Source organism: Leucoraja erinacea, chromosome 38, assembly GCF_028641065.1.
Source record: "Leucoraja erinacea ecotype New England chromosome 38, Leri_hhj_1, whole genome shotgun sequence".
In the NCBI taxonomy this organism is placed as follows: Eukaryota; Metazoa; Chordata; class Chondrichthyes; order Rajiformes; family Rajidae; genus Leucoraja; species Leucoraja erinaceus.
Window position 1 is genome coordinate 7,249,774 of NC_073414.1, and position 20,784 is coordinate 7,270,557.

Genomic DNA, 20,784 nt, shown 5'->3' on the forward strand with positions numbered 1-20,784 from the left:
GAGCGGTCCTGACCTACCTACCATCTCATTGGAGACCCTCAGACCACTCTCAGATTAAATGTTATTCCTATTATCCTGTATCTGTAGATTGTGGACCACTTGATTGGAATCATGTAGTCCTTTGACTGACTGGATAGCACGTAACAAAATAGCTTTTCGCTTTGCCTCGGCAGTATAACATATACAACACATACCATAATAATAAGCAAACTTAAGGGTTGGAATAACTCAGGGGTCAAGCAGCATCTCTAGAGAAGATAGACAGGTGTCGTCACCTATCCATATCTTCCAGAGACACTGCCTTTGCAGGAGTAACTCCAGCGAGTCAACCAACATCTGTGGACGGAGTGGACAGGTGATATTTTGGGTATGAACGCTTCTTCAGATTGGTGCCGACCTGAAAGGTCACTTGTCCTTCCCTCCACAGATGCTGCCTGACCCGTTGAGTTTCTCCAGCACTTTGTTTTGAGCTCAAGATTCCAGCATCTGTGTTTCCTTGCGCCTATTATCTTTCCTCGCAGTCTGTAACCATCATCACAGCCAACCTGCCTTCAGGGTTTGTCTCATCTGAAAAGTGCGACCTTGTCTATCAAAGTCGAACTTGGTTGGAACATGCAGTATCCTGAGGGGAATTTGTCCAACAAAACAACAAATCCCTGTTGTATCTCAGCACTGTTGGTACTTGGGGTGGAAGATTGCAACCCTTCACGTGGTCCGCCCTGTTTCGACTAATGCAATCAACTCGACATGCACAAACGGAAGATTAAATAGAACAAGTTGTCCAACAACTTTAGGCTGTGCACGGGTCATGAAAGAAGAAGACTGTTGGTACTGAGAACAATACAACCTTTCCAATCATGTTTTATTCTTAGAACTGCTAAGGTCAACATTTAATGATGATCTCCAGTTTATATGCTCTCTGAGTGCCATCCCAATCTATACCAATCCTATATTCCAGCCAGCCTTCCATGTATTGGTGTTTCAGAGCTCATTTATGGCAGAATCACGTCGCTTCCAGGGATCATGACAGAAGCCTCCTGGTGGCGATCCCTGAAATTTGAAAACCATGTATCATTTTCCTTCCACTTCACAATTATGCACCACGTTGTGTTGGTCTATCACATAAAATCCCAATAAAATACATTTACGTTTGTGGTTGTAACGTGACAAAACGTGGAAAAGTTCAAGGGGTATGAAAACTTTTGCAAGCCACTGTATATCCTACCTAAAGAAGGCAACTAAACCATATCCCTTAATCACAGTATCATGAATCTTGGAAATATACACCAAGATCCCTCATCATCTGAACTTTTTAAAGAGTTCTACCATTCATTCCAGCCTCATTAGTCCTCCAAAGCACTTCATATATTTCAGGATTAAACTCTATCTGCCAGCAGTCTGCCCACCTTATCAACTCATCAATATAGTAACTGAAGATTACACTTCTCATTAATTCGTAACTGTCACTGTATGTCATGTTGTTACTTGTAGGTGGAGCGCCAAGGCAAATTTCTTGTATGTGAATACGTGGCCAATAAACTTACTTACTTACGTAACACCATCAATTTTCTTGTAATCGGCAACCTTACTAATCGTGTCTCCAACACTCACATCCAGATCTTTTATATATATATATTACAATCACAAAACATCCCTTCAACATTGCTCTGTCTTGTATTAGATAATCCCATATCCAATTAGGAAATTCCATTAATTCCAAGTGCCATTTTCTGAATGGCTTGCTTCTTTCTTCATCAGAAACCCTTTCCGGTGCTCAGTCAAGTTAGCTACTGCGGTTTTCGCCAGCTATCTCTTTCTAACCTGGATTCTCCTTGTAAATGATTTTGAAAACATCATATCTCTTTCCAATCCTCACTGCTCCAGGAAGAACCACCTCAATTTCCCCAGTCTGCTGCGTTTTTCCCCCCAAGAGTATTCATGATGTTGCAATCATCTCAGCAAGTAGCATTGTAAACCCGGCTTGTACCTTGTAGCTGATGGTAAGGCTTTGGGGAAATCAGAGGAGTAATTTACCGAGTATACCCAGTCTCTGATCTGTTCTCATACCCACGGTATTTAAGTGGGTGATCCAGTTGAGCTTCTGGTGACCTCCAGGATATTAATGGTGGGGGAACTTGGCAAAGCTAATGCCATTGAATGTCAAGCTTTCTGTTGTTGATGCTCATTGTCTGACACTTTTGCGGTGCAAATATTAGCGCACGTCTGGATGTATGCTGATTCATTTACGGAGGAGTTCACAATGGAATTGGCTTGAGCAATCGGCAGCAGACATCCTCAGATTATTGAAAGTCATTGATGAAGAATCTGAAGATTGTTGGGGCTAGCACACTGACCTGAAGATCTCTAACAATAATGTGCAAAAACAAACTGCTGGAGTAACTTGGTGCGTCAGGCAGCATCTGTGGAGGGAATGACAGGCTGAAGAAGGGACCCCACCCAACATCAAGATCAAGACCCGGAGCAGGGCCTTACAACGCCCGGCGCGGGCGCGGCCTTATCGGCCACGGGACTCTCCATCGCCCGCCAGGGGCTTTAACATCGGGAGAATGGAAAACAGGGGAGAGACAATGACTTTGCCTTCCATCACAGTGAGGAGATTCACGGTGATGGATGTTTGTGTAAATTGTGTTAATTGTGTGTCTTGGTTTTTTTTCTTGTTGCATGACTGCAGAAACCAAATTTCGTTTGAACTTCATTCGAGGTTCAAATGACAATAAACGGTAGTTCACCTCTCCATTTTCCATCCATAGACAGACACAAAATGCTGGAGTAACTCAGCAGATCAGGCAGCATCTCTGGAGAAAAAGGATGAGGGGACGTTTTTGGTCGGGACCCTTCTTCATACTGAAGCATCGACAGATGCTGCCTGACCGGTCTTGTTTCTCCAACACTTTGTGTTTTTTGCACAAGATTCCAGCATCTATAGTTCCTTGTGTCTCCACTTTACAGTGATGTCCTGGGTTGGGAAGATGATCTCAAACAGTCACAATCATTTTCCCTCCGTTGGAATGTTTTATGACTCTCCAGTTTTACCAAGACATCTTGCTTCCACACTCTGTCGAATGCTGGCTTGACACTAGGGGCAATTTACAGAGGCCAATTAACCTACATACTCGCACATCTTTGGGATGTGGGAGAAAACCGGAGCACCCAGAGGAAACGCACAGGTTCACATGGAACTTGTGCAAACTCCCCTCCAGACAGCACCCGAGGTCAGAATGAAACAAGGGCCTCTGGTGCTGCGAGGCAACAAGTATACCCACTGTGCTGCCCTTGAATCTTGGTAGCAAGATTCACGGTTCTTCAAATGAGTCTGCATTAGATAAGCCAGTAACTGCTGGTGCTGGTTTCTGGGGTCAAACAATTGCAAGATCTGACTGAATCACTCCACAGACAGTGTCTCGGATGCATAGCTGAAGGGGCCGGAGTACAATTTGTAGCCTCTGGCACTGGCGGTGCGGGAGGCAGCCAGTACAGGCAGTGCGGGAGTCCGACTGCTTCTTCATCTGGGCTGCCACCTATCCTCGGTACCAGGGATTCCCGGAAGTTAATGAGGATGTTACATTACTCCAAGGAGACTTTGACAAAACCCATTGAAGCATTTCCTGATAATCTCTTGGAGCTCAAAGAGCTTGTTTAAAGAATCTAATTTGCAAGCATGGCCTGCCAACTGGAGTTGGTCGTGTGTAATTATAACCTTGCTTCAGGCGACGTCTGGTTAGCAGTGGTGGTCTCCTTATCCTGCTGTCTAGTCAGACCTTTAGCAGCAGGGGCAGTGATAGAAAGATAGAAAATAGGTGCAGGACTAGGCCATTCGGCCCTTCGAGCCTGCACCGCCATTCAATATGATCATGGCTGATCATCCAAATCAATATCCCATACCTGCCTTCTCTCCATACCCCCTGATCCCTTTTGCCACAAGGGCCACATCTCACTCTATCTTAAATATAGCCAATGAACTGGCCTCAACTACCTTCTGTGGCAGAGAATTCCACAGATTCACCACTCTGTGCATAAAAATTGATTTTCTCATCTCGGTCCTAAAAGACTTCCCTCTTATCCTTAAACTGTGACCCCTTGTTCTGGACTTACCCAACATCGGGAACAATCTTCCTGCATCTAGCCTGTCCAACCCCTTAAAAATTTGGAAGTTTCTATAAGATTCCCCCTCAATCTTCTAAATTCTAGCGTGTACAAGCCGCTAAGACTTGATGAGCGGTAAGGAGAGGTTGGTAGAGGTTCTTTGTTTTGGAGTTAGGCCCATTCTCTTCTACGATTCAAGCTCAGTCTCTGAGTGTGGACAGATGAAAGCTTTCTGTGTACTGCAGCTCTGCGGCTGAGGTTCTTGAGAGGAGATGCGGGTCAGTATGTGTCATCTAGTTTATTTTCATTTATAGAGATATAGCACAGTAACAGGCACTTCGGACCACCGAGTCCACACCGACCAGCCGATCCCCGCACATTAACACTAACCTACACACATCACGGACAATGTTACACATACACCGAGCCAATTAACCTACATACCTGTACGTCTTTGACGTGTGGGAGGAAACCGAAGATCTTGGAGAAAACCCATGCGGTCACGGGGAGAACGTACAAACTCCGTACAGACAGCACCCGTAGTCGAGATCGAACCCGGGTCTCCGGCGCTGCAAGTGCTGTAAGGCACCAATTCTACCGCTGCGCCACCGTGCCGCCCGATCTTATCAATAACGCACCCTGCAAATTAGATTCACTTCACAGAGAAGCTTGAAATTAGGGGAGAAAGATTTAAAATATTTACCGATCACAAGCAAAAAGATAATTTACAGTATTGGAGTTTTAAGTTTGCCGACAACTGCAGTTACCCAATATTTGTTCCAGCCTGATACAATTTGATAAGTTTCAACATATATATTATCAAATGTCAGTTTTCTCAATACGGTAAACGAGCTTCCTTCCTCAGCTTCCGACATAGGAGTTGGTTGGGGAGTAGAAGAAACGAGAGCACAACATCCAATTGCAAAGGTTACAATCGGCATTCCCATCAACCCAGGGATACACAGTAATATCAGATGCCTTCAAATTGTCTTGTTAAACGATTGGGTGGTGCCTGGAGGTCGTTGCTTATTTGTACCACATATATACACACTATACAATGTTGCAATGCACTCAGAACCAACAATATGACCTGGAAACCAAGAGAGAATAGGGCGGTACGATGGCACAAGGATGGTGCGGCAGTGGAGTTGCTGCTTTATAGCGCCAGATACCCGCGTTCGACCGCGTGGGTTTTCTTCAGGTGCTCCGTTTTCCTCCCACACCCCAGACATATAGATTTGTAGCTTCTGTGGGGTGGAAGATTGCAACCTTCATGTGGTCCGCCCTGTTTCGACTAATGCAATCAACTCGACGTGCACACACAAACGGAAGATCAAATAGAACAAGTTGTCCAACAACTTTAGGCTGTGCACGCCACACGAAAGAAGAAGTAGCTTCTGTAAATTGTCCCTAGTGCGTAGGATAGTGCCAGTGGTCGCTGGTCGGTGTGGACTTGGTGGACCATTGGGCCTGCTTCTGCACTGTATCTCTAAACTAAACATCTGCACCTTCAGCAAGTGTACTCAGTGAAGGTGAGCATTTTGAATATTGCATCCCCAGGGACTCGACACCATCAGCAGAGTGCGATGCCAAATGGCCAACGAACGGGCAGCTCTCGAAGAGAGACACAAAAAGCTGGAGCAACTCGGTGGGTCAGGCAGCATCACATCCAGACGAGAAAAAGGAACAGGTGACGTTTCAGGTCAAAAACCCTCTTCAGACTGAGAGTCAGGGGAAAGAGAATCGAGAGATATGGATGGTAATGTAGAGAGATAGAACAAATGAATATAACATTTCGATTTTATCATTTAAAAATAAATTGGATAGTTATATGGATGGGAAAGGAATGGAGGGTTATGGTCTGAGTGCAGGTAGATGGGACTAGGGGAGATTATGTGTTCGGCACGGACTAGATGGGCCGAGATGGCCTGTTTCTGTGCTGTCATTGTTATATGGTTATAACACAGGCCATTGTTAGGTGAGAACAAGTACAGAATGAAATTCAGCAAGATGACTTTGAAGCTGGTATGCCTTGGGTGGGGGAGGGATGGAGAGAGAGGGAATGCAAAGGTTACTTGAAGTTAAGAGAAATCTGGAAGCTGCCCAAGCGAAATATGAGATGCTGTTTCTCCAATTTGCGTTTTCCCTCACTTTGACAATGGAGGAGGCTTAGGACAGAAAGGTCCGTGTAGAAATGAGCAGGAGAATGAAAATGTTTGGCAACTGGGAGATCAGGTTGGTCCAGGCGGACTGAGCGAAGGTGTACAGTGAAATGATCACCCGTTCTCACCGATTGAGTCCACACCTTGAACAACGGATACAGTAGATGAGGTTGGAGGAGATGCAAGTGACCTCTGAAAGGACTGTCGGGGTCCCTGGACAGAGTCGGGGGAGGCGGTATAGCAAGGTATAGGTGTTGCACCTCCTGCAGGTACCTGGGGAGGGGGTGGTTTGGGTGGGAAGGGATGTGAACCAGTGAGCTGCAGAGGGAATGGTCTCTGCGGAAGGCGGAAAGGGTTGGAGATGGGAAGACGTGAATAGTGGTGGGATCCTGTTGGAGGTGGCGAAAATGTTGGATTATGTGATGCATGCAACGGCTGATGGGGTGAAAGGTGAGGACCAGGGGGACTCTGTCTCTGTTGCGACTAAGGGAAGGGGGAGCAAGGGCGGAGCACCGAGGAAATACGTATGAGGGCCTCGTTTATGATGGAAAAGGGGAACCCCATTCCCTAAAGAATGAGGACATCTTGCATGTGCTGGTATGGAACACCTCGTCTTGGGCACAGATGCGGCAAAGACGGAGGAATTGGGGGTAGGGGATAGAGTCTTTGCAGGAAGCAGGGTGGGAATAAGTGTGGTTGAGATAGTTGTGGGAATCAGTGGGTTTGTAATAGACGTTGGTCAATAATCTACTTCCTGTGATGGAGACTGTGAGATCAAGAAAGGGGAGGGAGGTGTTGGAGATGGTCCAAGTGAATTAGGGTGCAGGATGGAAATTGATGGTGAAGTTGGTGAAGTCCATGAGTTCTGCATGGGTGCAGGAGGTAGCACCGATGCAGTCATCAATGTAACGGAGATAGGGTTCGGGGATAGGGCCAGTGTACGCCTGGAACAGGGATTGTTCAACGTACCCTACAAAGAGACGGATAGCTAGGTCCCATGCGAGTGGCCATAGCTATGCCTTTTAATTGGAGGAAGTGGGAGGAGTCGAAGGAGAAGTTGTTAAGAGTGAGGACCAGCAGAGGACGAGGTGGAGGAGAGTGTTAAGGGCCTGTCCCACTGTACATGTTTACCCAAGAGCTCTCCCGAGTTTAAAAAAAAATCAAACTCATGGTAGGTACGTAGAATGTACGTAGCGGGTACGTCGGTGCTCGGGACGTCTCTTAGTGGCTCCTAACGCTAACGACAGGTACTCGGGAAATGCGGTAAGTTCGTGAAGTTTTTTCAAACATGTTGAAAAATGTCCACGAGAGCCCCGAGTACCTACGAGCGGCTATTACCATAATTCTCCGAGTTCAAATCAGGGGAATCTCGGGAGAGCTCTTGAATTACCTCGTACAGTGGGACAGGCCCTTCAGTAGAGGGGAGAACTTTGAAGAACGAGCATCTCTCAGCAAGTTGCAAATCGTGCCTGCTTCCGAGTGAAAATTAATGTCACATCATTAATTTCTTGCTACCCAACTAGGCGGGGAAAATGGAGACGCAAGGCACTGCAGATGCTGGAATCTTGAGGAAAACACAGTGCATTGGAGTAACTCAGCGGGTCAGGTAGCATTTATGGAGGGAATAGTGCCTGGCGGAGGGTCGTGCCCCAAAAGGTCTCCTACCTATTGCCTGCACGGATGCTTCCTGACTCATCTAGACAAGGAAAAGGTTTCTTTGACCAAAAGTAGAGAGAATGTGTCAGAATATACAAAGGCACAAGAGCTGACAGAGATCTGAAAAATAACTGTACTGTACTTGTCAAATCAAAACATTACATCGACAGTTCTCAAAATAAGAGTTTGGAGTAAAAGAAAGTAACTGTAGTAGTATTTCAGTTGATGCTTTATTTGTGAATGGCTAAGGATGACCTTCATTTGAATGCTCTGCGCTGGGCACTGTCCCAAGTTGCTCCAGCAGATGCTGTACTACCTTACGCTGTAACAAAGAGAATCAGTAAAACTTTACACCCCCTGTCCCTCCCCTGAATCCTATGGAATGACTGAATAACACTAACTTACCAACTACATTTGCAGTGTATGTACATATCAGCACACTAAACTATTGAACCTTGTCGTAGTAATATATCTCACTGTGAAAATCTGGGTGCTTCAAACACAACCCAAGTCAGAAACATGGAAAAATATTTTGTACATAATTATTCACTGTGAAACTTGCAATAACGAATCTCAAGTGATGAAAAGATTCAAGGTCATTACATGAAAAAAAGTCTTTAAGAAAGTTTTTTTTCCTCTTCTGCTCCATTGGAAAACTGCACCATTTTAAATGGGATCAAGGATACAATATACAGTGTAACATGCAAAAACAATGCACTGCATTAACTGCACGCAACCCGTCCATAAAAACAAAACTTGCTTCTTAAACCGAGGATAAACGGCACCTCCTTAAACTATTACAGACAATTCTCAAAATAAAAGGAATTCTTACTTTTTTTTTTTCTTTTCTTTTTTTTTTCTTAAAAAAAACCTTTTGCCAAACCAAAGACAACCACACTGTTCTGTCCCCCCTCCCCCCCTCCCCCCCCCCTTCAGCACAAACTGGAGCAGAGGCTAGTTCAGAAGAACAAAGGGAACCACAGGCCATTCAGGTTTGCAAGTAACATCACCTGGCAGCTCTTGATTCTCGAGGGCAATGGTGAATGTGGAAGAGGCTGTTTGAGCTGCCTGGAATTGTAGCCACTGTTCATCCGCTGCCATCATCCATTCTGCACGGACACTGGGAATCTAACAAATAATAATCCTTCAATTTGATCTTAAACGCGAGGCTGACAAGCACTTGATTCGGAGTCTAGTTCAGAAGCTCTACTTCATGCGTTCTGAAGGTTCAAGTATAACAGGGACTACAGTCTCTTGCTTTATTTAAAACTGCACTTGGCATTAATCCTCAATGACAATGGGTTCTTCATTCATGGGCTGCCTCGGCTGCTGCGACGCACGTCCTTGTCGGATCAGAATCTGCCTGTAGGGCTGGCGTGCTGCTCTCTTCATGTCCACCGGACCCAGCATCTTACGCACCTTCCTGGTGTTGAGAGAGAGAGAACATTTAATAAAACTCCACAATGCCTGGTATAATGTCGCTGACTTACCAAGTCGAATAACATATACAATTCTTAAGGTGGAGTTTTTTCAGTGGGTTTATAGTGGATGTCGGTCAAAAGTGCGATGGAGAAAGTGAGGTCAAGAAATGGTAGGGAAGTGTCGGAAATAGTCCAGGTGTATTTGAGTGCCGGATTGAAGTTAGCGGCAAAGTCGATGAAGAAGGGTTTCGGCCCAAAACGTTGCCTATTTTCTTTGCTCCATAGATGCTGCCACACCCGCTGAGTTTCTCCAGCATTTTTGTCTACCTACAATTCTTAAGGGATTGGACAGGCTAGATGCAGGAAAAATATTCCCAATGTTGGGGGAGTCCAGAACCAGGGGAGACAGTTTAAGAATAAGGGGTCGGCCATTTAGGACTGAGATAAGGAAAAACGTTTTCACCCACAGGGTTGTGAATCTGTGGAATTCTCAGCCACAGAAGGCAGTGGAGGCCAATTCACTGGATGTTTTCAAGAGAGAGATTTAGCTCTTGTGGCTAACAACATCAAGGGAGAAAGCAGGAACGGGGTACTGATTTTGGATGATCAGCCACGATCACATTGAATGGCAGTGCTCAGGAATGCAGGTATAATATAACCATATAACAATTACAGCACAGAAACAGGCCACCTCGGCCCTACAAGTCCGTGCCGAACAAATTTTTTTCCCCTTAGTCCCACCTGCCTGCACTCATACCATAACCCTCCATTCCCTTCTCATCCATATGCCTATCCAATTTATTTTTAAATGATACCAATGAACCTGCCTCCACCACTTCCACTGGAAGCTCATTCCACACCGCTACCACTCTCTGAGTAAAGAAGTTCCCCCTCATATTACCCCTAAACTTCTGTCCCTTAATTCTGAAGTCATGTCCTCTTGTCTGAATCTTCCCTATTCTCAAAGGGAAAAGCTTGTCCACATCAACTCTGTCTATCCCTCTCATTATTTTAAAGACCTCTATCAAGTCCCCCTTAACCTTCTGCGCTCCAGAGAATAAAGACCTAACTTATTCAACCTATCTCTGTAACTTAGTTGTTAATGCCTCATTTCAAATAGGCAGAGCTGCTGCTTCGCAGCACCAGAGACCCCGGGGTCGATCCTGAGTTTGGGTGCTGTCTGCGTGGAGTTTGCACGTTCACTCTGCAACTGAGGCGGTTTCCTCTCGTTTCCGTCCACATTATAAACAGTGTGTGTTTGTAGTTAAGTCTCCTCAGGAAAATTGCCCCTAATGTGCAGGGAGTGAATGAGAAAGTGGGATAACATGGAACTAGTGTAAACAGGTGATCGACGGTTGGCGTGGACTTGGTAGGCCTAAGGGCCCCGTCTCCATGTTGTATCTCTAATAATGTAGAGTTTAGAAATACAGCATGGAAACAGGCACTTCAGACCATCGAAGATAGACACAAAAAGCTGGAGTAAATCAGCGGGACAGGCTGCATCTCTGGAGAGAAGGAATGGGTGACGATTTGGGTCGCGACCCTTCTTCAGACATCTTCAGTCCACCGAGTCCATGCTGACAGTCGCTCTAGTGAAATGCCGACAGTTCACACTAGTTCTATGTTATCCCACTTTCACATCCACTCCCGACACACCAGAGACAATTTATAGAGGTCAATTTACTTACAAACCTGCACACCTTTGGGATATGGGAGGAAACTGGAGCACCCAGAGGAAACTCAGATGGTCACAGGGAGAAAGTGCACACTCCACACAGACAGCATCCGCGGTCAGGATCGAACCCGGGTCTCTGGCGCAGTAAGGCAGCAACTCTACTGCTGCACATCCACTCCCGACCACCCCAAACCTGCACACCTGTTGTACAGCGCCACCAACTCCACACAGACAGCATCCGCGGTCAGGATCGAACCCGGGTCTCTGGCGCAGTACGGCAGCAACTCTACCGCTGCGCCACCCCGTGTTGTACAGCGCCACCAATTTCTTTTACTGGTGGGTTTTTTGGTACATTGATAACTCCCAAGGGGTAGTTGAAGTTTTTGGCCTATTCTGCACTTAAACAATTCCTATTTATATTTAAAGCCTCAAAGTTCCACCCACGGAATCATTCTATTTTTATATTCCACTTCTCATACTCTCCTACCATCCTTGCACTTAAAATTAATCACCATCTGCTCCTGCTCGGTTCCTCAGATTGCTGAGTCTCATGTTATAAGACATCAAGATCTTGCTTTATTTTTCGTAGAATTAAAATAGTGACTATAAAATTTTGTGTAGGTTTGAAAGCTTTCTTCCTGCCATGTCTGTCTATATGGCCTGTAAAGGAAGGTCCTTTATGCTTCTTAACTACCTAATGGCAAGCCAACTTCATGGGCCTGTGAATCGGCAGGGTCCTCTGCACTTGTCAATGTCTTGCCTTCTGCTCTTTATCCCCTTCCCCTTTCTGATGTATTAAAGTTCTACTTCTCCAGATTGAGCTTCATGAGATGACATTCCACTCCAGCGGTATGAACATTGGCTTCTCTAACTTCAAGTAACCCTTGCTTTCCCTCTCTCCCTAACCTGATCTCCCTGTGGCTCAGCACTTCAACTCCCCCTCCCATTCCAAATCCGACCTCTCTGTCCTGGGTCTCCTCCATGGCCAGAGTGAGCACCACCGGAAATTGGAGGAACAGCACCTCATTATTCCGCTTGGGCAGCCTGCACCCCAGCGGCATGAACATTGACTTCTCCAATTTCCGGTAGCCCTTGCCGCCTCCTCCCCTTCTCAGCTCTCCCTCAGCCCTCTGGTTCTTCCTTTCTTCTACGCCTTTATTCCTATTACCAAAATGCACGACTCTACACTTTGCTGTACTATATTCCATCTGCCACTTCTCTGCCCACTCTCCCACCCTGCCCAAGTCCTTCTGTAGAGTCCCTGCTTTCTCTACACTACTTGCCCCTCCACCTACCTCCATATCATCCGCAAACTTGGCCACAATCCCCTCGTCCAAACCATTAATATACAACGTGAAGAGTAGCAGCCCCAGCACCGACCCCTGCGGAACTCCGCTAGTCACATATCTTGTAAAGTGCTTTTAACATTTTTACTACAAAAGCAACTATCATCAAGAGATTTGGGAGTTGCTAATTCAAATTGCACGTTGCAATTCATGTAGCGATACAAATTGACAGGATGTATTAACAAAGATGTATCACCAGGTTCAATAGACGCCATGATCCATATAGGGTAAAAAGGTCATCTAAAATAGAATAATGTATTAATTACCGAGTCTCGTCTGTTGCTATGAAAAGCACGTCATCAGGTGCATCGATCCAGTTCATTCTCCTCCCCTTCATTGGCGGAAGGGAGCCTGGCTTCAGCACTTTAGGGTTTCTTGAGTATGGCTTCCCATTAATCATGTAACCTCGGTTAATGGCAGTCTGTCATATGAAGCAAACCATTACTACTCTGGAGTACAAGTACGAGACCTTCAAAAACAATTCTTCCATCCTTTAGTTCCAAACATGTCTGTTATTCTTACACTACAATCGTTGCACTCTTGTACTTAGATATGATTGTAGTTATGTATAGTACAATTATACTGAATTGTATGCAAAACCAAGAATGTTGCTCTATGTCTAGGGTACATGTCACAATAAAGTACATTTGAACCCTTGTATCAGTTTTTAGTTTAGAGATAGAATGCAGAAACTGGCCCCTCGGCTCACCGGCTCCGTGCCGACCAGCGATCCCCGTATGCTAGCACTATCCCCAAATCTGAGGAAGGACATTATTGCCATAGAGGGAGTGCAGAGAAGGTTCACCAGACTGATTCCTGGGATGTCAGGACTGTCTTATGAAGAAAGACTGGATAGACTTAGTTTATACTCTCTAGAATTTAGGAGATTGAGAGGGGATCTTATAGAAACTTACAAAATTCTTAAGGGGTTGGACAGGCTAGATGCAGGAAGATTGTTCCCGATGTTGGGGAAGTCCAGGACAAGGGTTCACAGCTTAAGGATAAGGGGGAAATCCTTTAAAACCGAGATGAGGAGAACTTTTTTCACACAGAGAGAGTGGTGAATCTCTGGAACTCTCTGCCACAGAGGGTAGTTGAGGCCAGTTCATTGGCTATATTTAAGAGGGAGTTAGATGTGGCCCTTGTGGCCAAGGGGATCAGAGGGTATGGAGAGAAGGCAGGTACGGGATACCGAGTTGGATGATCAGCCCTGATCATATTGAATGGCGGTGCAGGCTCGAAGGGCCGAATGGCCTATTCCTGCACCTAATTTCTATGTTTCTATGTTTCTATCCCACACACTGGCGACAATTTTCAATTTTTACCGAAGCCAATTAACCTACAAACCTGTACGTCTTTGGAGTGTGGGAGGAACCCAGATGGAGCACCCGGGAAAAACCCCATGTTGTGAAAGAATGTGATGTGACAATCGTCAGATACATTGCGAGGCCGGTATATGTGGCATCTGCGTTCGAAGTGCTTGAAGGCACAGCATGGAAGATTTACACTGCATCGGTCCCATCTCTACCGAACTTGGGAGGATTTATTCTATTAGATTCAGATTCAGATTCAATCTTTATTGTCATTGTGCAGTGTACAGTACAGGGACAACGAAATGCAGTTCGCATCTCACCCAGAAGAGCGAACATAGAATAATGAGCAATAAATATATATACATACATACAGTAGTATGTACGTATATATAGTTATACACTTAAAGGTAATGTGTGCTGAATGTTCAATGCAATAGCGTAGAGGAGGTTTTACATTTAGTTTCATTTGGAGATACAGCACGGAAACAGTCCCTTCGGCCCACCGAGACCACACCTACCAGCGATTCCTGCATATTAACACTATCCCACACCCACTAGGGCCAATTTTTACATTTACCAAACAAATTAACCTACAAATTTAAATGGACTCTATTAAATAACTCTGGAACCAATTAAGGAGATTTAATGTTTAAGAAGGAACTGCAGATGCTGGAAAATCGAAGGTAGGCAAAAATGCTGGAGAAACTCAGCGGGTGCAGCGGCATCTATGGAGCGAAGGAAATAGGCAACGTTTCGTCCCGAAACGTTGCCTATTTCCTTCGCTCCATAGATGCTGCTGCACCCGCTGAGTTTCTCCAGCATTTTTGTCTACCTAAGGAGATTTAATGGTAGGGTTGAAGAAGAACTTCTCACATAAGCACACTTTGAAATATAACTTGTTGGACTGGACTGGACTCTGGTCTTGTCCACGTGGGGGGGGGGGGGGAAATGGAGGAGGACGGCCAAAATGTTTTGTGCCTTCCACCACAGTGATGAATGCTGTGGTGGATGTTTATGTTACATGTTGTGTCCTGTTTATGCATTTTATTATTTTGTTAACCCATCTTTATGCTTTGTATGGAACTGATTTTTAAATTATGTAAAGCACTTTGGGGTCAATGAAAATTGACTATAAATGTGCTATATAAATAAACTTATTATTATTATTATTATTATTGTTAAAATACACTATGTACGTGATAGAAACTTACCATTTGTCTAACTTGGCCATGATTAGCTAAATAAAAAGCAAAAATTAATATTAGAACGATATATAATAACATGAAACCGACTTACCATCAACTATTTGACACCAAGCAAATATTCTCGCAAAAATATTCTTGTAGTTTTTTTTTTACTATTTTTAATAATCCACCAAAATGAGCTCAGAATCCACCACTGGATGCTTCTAACCCACCAGAGTTAAAAGTAGGTGAATATATTGGATATGTTGCAAGCTTACTGCTTTTGTGTGCATTGGAACTCCACAAACCTCATCATCACCCACCAAGAAAAAGCGCCGGGGATATTGCCGTCTTAAAAAATACATACAAGGACCCAGGCAGCATGCTCAAACCCGACTGCAACACAGCCTAGATCTGGTCTGCCTCTAGTTGCCGAGGTCCCGACCACGGGGGAAAATGGAGGAGGACTGGCCAAAATGTTGCGAGAGTTCTGCCAAAGGATCTTCGATCAGAAATACTGGTCTTTCTTTCTGCAGATATTGTTTGACCTGGTAAACATTTCCAGCAATATTTCCAGAGTCCAGGACCAGAGGGCACAGCCTCAGAATTAAAGGATGTTCCTTTAGGACGGAGATGAGGAGGAATCTATTTAGCCAAAAGGTGGTGAATCTGTGGAATTCACTGCCACAAAAGGCTGTGGAGGGCATCAGTGGATATTTTTAAGGCAGAGATAGATTGATTTTTGATTAGTACGGGTGCCAGGGGCTATTGGGAGAAGATAGGAGAATGGGGTCAGGATAGGAAAAGATAGATCAGCTATGATTGAATGGCGGAGTAGACTTGATGGGCCGAATGTCTGTGGAATTCTCTGCCTCAGCGGTGGAGGCAGGTTCTCTGGATGTTTTCAAGAGAGAGCTAGATAGGGCTCTTAAAAATAGCAGAGTCAGGGGATATGGGGAGAAGGCAGGAACGGGGTACTGATTGGGGATGATCAGCCATGGTCACATCGAATGGCGGTGCTGGCTCGAAGGGCCTATTGGCCTCCTCCTACACCTATTTTCTATGTTTCTATATCTCCCCTAAAGTTTGACCCTCACTCCTTCAAACCATGCCTCCTAGCCATGGTTATTCATATCCTTTCCCCTTTGCAGGGCATTTCATACATTACTCCAATTAAGGGAATGTAAAGAAATGCACAAGTCTTTAGGAGATGATGGAATTTGGTCTAGAAGGTCTGGTTTTCAACTTGCCATGTTTTATTGTATCAATGTTTGATTTGAGACGAAAATGCATATTATTTATCTCACAAATTAACTTCCATCGCTGGCCACTACTTTCAATGGCTCCAATGGCTTACAGGGCCCGTCCCACTTACATGATTCTTTTCGGCGACTTGCCGCACTCATCATAGTCGCAGGAGGTCTCCGAAAATTTCCACACGTTGAAAATCCAGCGACGACCAGAAAAAGGTAAGACTCTTTGGGCGACTACTCACGACCATACAGGCGACACTCTGCGACATGTCGACATGTTACGCGTGAGTAGTCGCCCAAAGAGTCATACCTTTTTCTGGTCGCCGCTGGATTTTCAACATGCTGAAAATTTTCGGCAAACTGCTGCAACTATGACGGGTGCCGGCAAGTCACCGAAAAAGTTGCGTAAGTGGGACAGGCCCTTAAAATCTCACAATCCATTTATGGGTCCTAGGTATAGCAGCAGGATGAACTTATGAAATTAATACAAACGAAATAGATGTGATCCTTCATACCCTCTCTGAGCACATGGCCAATTCCAGACCCAAGCACAAAAATAATGCTGGACCCCAAAATGCATCCTTACATGACAACTTTATTAGAGGTTACTGCCGTATGTTCGGCTTTAAACCAATGGCCAGCTGTTAATACGAATTAACTCTCTACCTCAAAGTTGTGTCTCCTATATTTCTCACCAGACTCTCTTTATCTTCCAGTCCCATCACATATAGTTATTTAAAAAATCAACATTCACAATCCCCCTAAATGTTCCTGAGAAGAATTAAGAGTAGCCCCTGGGTGGCTGAATTATTCCGACTCCTTTATGGCCCATCAACATAGAGAACTGTGTAAAATCAAGTGCTGTACGTTACATCTCCACTGCACTGCAAGAGAAACATTTATGCAGAATGGCAAAAACATGGACATAGTGGTCACACTGATACCTCTCTACCCAACAAGTTCATTTTAAATCAGAATTAAAAACTCAAACATTTTAACATTAATTTTAAACAGACATTAACAATTCAATAATAGTTCGGCAATAGTTCATTAAAAATTTGAATAGAAGCTTCAAACATTTTATATTCATTCTAATTATCACTGATATCCAGATTTACAGCCATTTATAGCAGTAGTCAATTGTTATTTAAAAGCAATCTTAATAGCATCAACTACCAAATCGGGGAGCTAGTTGATAGATGGTTGGTTGGACATATCAGCCCAGAACTAGGTTCTAAACCAGCTTGGACTACCATAAAGGGCCTGTGTCACTTACATGATTTTTTCGGCGACTGCCAGCACCCGTCATAGTCGCAGCAGGTGGCCGAAAATTTTCAACATGTTGAAAATCCAGCGGCGACCTGAAAAAGGTACGACTCTTTAGGCGACTATTCACAACAATACAGGCGTCACCCCGCGACATGTCAACACACGTGTCGCCTGTATGGTCGTGAGTAGTCGCCCAAAGAGTCGTACCTTTTTCTGGTCGCCGCTGGATTTTCAACATGTTGAACATTTTCGACTATGATCGTCGCCGAAAAAGATCACGTAAGTGGGACAGGTCCTTTAGGAAGCCTCATCTAAAATGAGATTGAGACTAGGTCATCTATCAGGATTGGACCTCAACCAGAATACTGTCAGAACTGGTGTCAGATTTGGAGGAAATATCTCTGATGAGAGAGATATTTCTGACATTCAAGCCAAGGTACTGGACTTCTGAGGTGGCAGATGGATTTACGATGGCCTGCCTCATGTCTACTATCAGAGGTACCAACATCGCAAATTGCGTTAAGCGATTCCCAAATCTAGACAGTATATCTCATTCAGGTTCACCGAATAATGAGCAGCTAATGTACATACAGTGATACCATTCAGGCAAGAATATGTAAACAATGTATACAATGCAGTGACTGTCTCGGTGTGTTTCTGCGATTTACAATCTGATCACCTTTTACACAAGTGCTACCCAGATGGGGAAACTAATCGTAAGATACAGGATGGGGAAACTGATCGTATGATGCAAGAAATCTCCAGGAGTAAAGTCACTGCATGGTATGTATTATACAGACAATAACAAAACAGCAAGGGAGTGTAGATCAGTTGCGTGAACCATGCCACTGGAGAGTATGACGCCTTGCAGCTTCAATTGTTCTGTAAGAATTTTGTGGCACAAATTTATGAAAGCAAGTAGGCACAAGCCTGAAGAATAGCAAAATGATAACACTCCAAATCATCATCTCAAAAAGCTAGTTAGCGCATTAATATTATCCAAAATTAAAAACAGCTGCATATTCCCAACTTCACATCCCAGACAGTCAGCTATTTCAGCACAGAGTCCATAACTCGATAAAAGGATTTGTTCTTTCCTGTTTTGCAGCCAGCGCATTAACTAGAGAATCGGTCCCTCAAAGCACTACAGCAACATAACCACAAAGCCAACGCCTGAATATATCATATGTAGGAAGGAACTGCAAATGCTTGTTTCAATCAAAGATAGACACAAAAAGCTGGAGTAACTCAGCGGGTCAGGCAGCATCTCTGCAGAAAATAAATAGATGGCGTTCCGGGTCTCGACCCCGATTCAAGGGCCTGTCCCACTGTACGAGGTCATTCAAGAGTTCTCCCTAGTTCTCCCCTGATTCGAGCTTGTGTAATGTACGTAGCGGCTCGTACGAGTAAAAAGTAACCATTTTTTTCATCACAAGTATTTTTTTACTTGTGGACATTCTACAGTGTTGAAAACAGGTCACGAGTTTACTGGATTTTCCCGAGTATCCACCGTTACTTGTACAAGCCGCTAAGTGACATCCACGAGCTCCTACGTACCCGCTACTTACATCACACGAGCTCGAATCAGGGGAGAATTCGGCAGAACTCTTGAATTACCTCGTACAGTGGGACAGGCCCTTCAGTCTGAAGAAGGATCTCGACTCGAAACATCACCTATTCCTTTTCTCCGGAGATGCTGCCTGACCCGTTGAGATACTCCAGCTTTTTGTGTCTAGCCTGAATATATCAGTCAACCTGGCCCTCTCCTTCCCACATCCACACAGGACTGTTCCACTGCAACCGAATAACCACTCGACCTTCCACGCTCGTGAAAAGTTTTTCCTCTTAATGTGGTGTACGCTCTACAGTGACATGGCGTCCAAAGCAAACTTTACCTGACACATCTGAATAAGAACTTTAATGCTGTTTCCAAGGTGCAAGAAACCATGCCTACTATTTCACTGCACAATCTCAATCCAAGTCCCTGCATGAAATAAACGGCGCTGCAGCCCACCCATTACACTTGTTCTCTCTGCCCTTCCATGCCTCAAACGGAAGTAGCACAGTAAAATCCACCTGGAAAGGTGGAAATTGGGAAATAAACTGAGTCCACCTCAAGTGATGATTTTCACTGTACCTCGGTCCCTCAAAGCACTACAGCAACATAACCACAAAGCCAATGCCTGAATATATCATATGTAGGAAGGAACTGCAAGTGCTTGTTTCAATCAAAGATAGACACAAAAATCTGGAGTAACTCAGCGGGTCAGGCAGCATCTCTGCAGAAAAGGAATAGATGACGTTTCGGGTCTCGACTCTGATTCAAGGGCCTGTCCCACTGTACGAGGTCATTCAAGAGTTCTCCCGAGTTCTCCCCTGATTCGAGCTTTTGTAATGTACGTAGCGGCTCGTACGAGTAAAAAGTAACAATTGTAACGAAAGTAACAAAAGTAACGAAATTGGGAAATAAACTGAGTCCACCTCAAGTGACGATTTTCACTGTACCTCGGTACACGTGATAATAAATCAAACTAAGTGCAATGAGGCCTAGAATTTAGGCAAGGAGGTACAAATTTAGAGTTTCTGAGCAACAGTAATGCCAGCTGAAGACCCTGGAACAAAGAGAGATCCTATTCCCAGACCAAAATCGTGCTCAGTGCACAAACAATTACACAAGTAAGCAATCCTACATCTTTTGGGGGTTTGGTTCAGAAACTGATCTACAGTGGGGTCAGAAAGTATTCAGACCCCTTCACTTTTTTCCACATTTTGGTACGTTACAGCCTTATTCTAAAATGGATTTTTTTTTTTTTTTTAATCATCAATCTACACACAATACCCCATAATAAAAAAGTGAAAAGAGGTGTTTAGAAATTTTTGCAAAGTAATTAAAAAGAAATAATTGAAATATCACATTGACATAAGTATTCAGGCCTTTTACTCAGTACTTCGTTGAGGCACCTTTGGCAGCGATTACAGCCTCAAGTCTTCTTGGGTATGACGCTACAAGCTTGGCACACCTGAATTTGGGTAATTCTCCCATTCTTCTCTGCAGATCCTCCCAAGCTCTGTCAGGTTGGATGGGGAGCGTCGATGCACAGCTATTTTCAGGTCCCGCCAGAGATGCTTGATCGGGTTGAAGTCCGTGCTCTGGCTAGGCCATTCAAGGACATTCACAGACTTGTCACAAAGCCACTCCCTACGTTATCTTGGCTGTGTGCTCAGGGTCGTTGTCCTGTTGGAAGGTGAACCTCTCCCCCAGTCCGAGGTCCAGAATGCTCTGGAGCAGATTTTCATCAAGGATCTCTCTGTACTTAGCTCCATTCATCTTTCCCTAAATCCTGACTAGTCTCCCAGTTCCTGCCGCTGAAAAACATCCACACAGCATGATGCTGCCACCA

At 44.6% G+C, this 20,784-nt stretch overlaps 1 protein-coding gene across 3 annotated transcripts in view; it reads right to left on the minus strand.

The window, feature by feature from the left end:
- Positions 1-8,133: 8,133 nt before the first annotated feature.
- The window catches only part of LOC129714230 (metastasis-associated protein MTA1-like), a 96,517-nt gene continuing 83,866 nt past the window's right edge, over positions 8,134-20,784 (minus strand). For all 3 annotated transcript variants that reach the window (XM_055663765.1, XM_055663762.1, XM_055663764.1), the window contains 3 exons: positions 14,889-14,914; positions 12,631-12,785; positions 8,134-9,345 (listed from right to left, as the gene is read on the minus strand). In XM_055663765.1, coding sequence (XP_055519740.1) covers positions 9,204-9,345; positions 12,631-12,785; positions 14,889-14,914 — 323 coding nt within the window. In that variant the 3' untranslated portion in view covers positions 8,134-9,203. The remainder of the gene's footprint in view (positions 9,346-12,630; positions 12,786-14,888; positions 14,915-20,784) is intronic.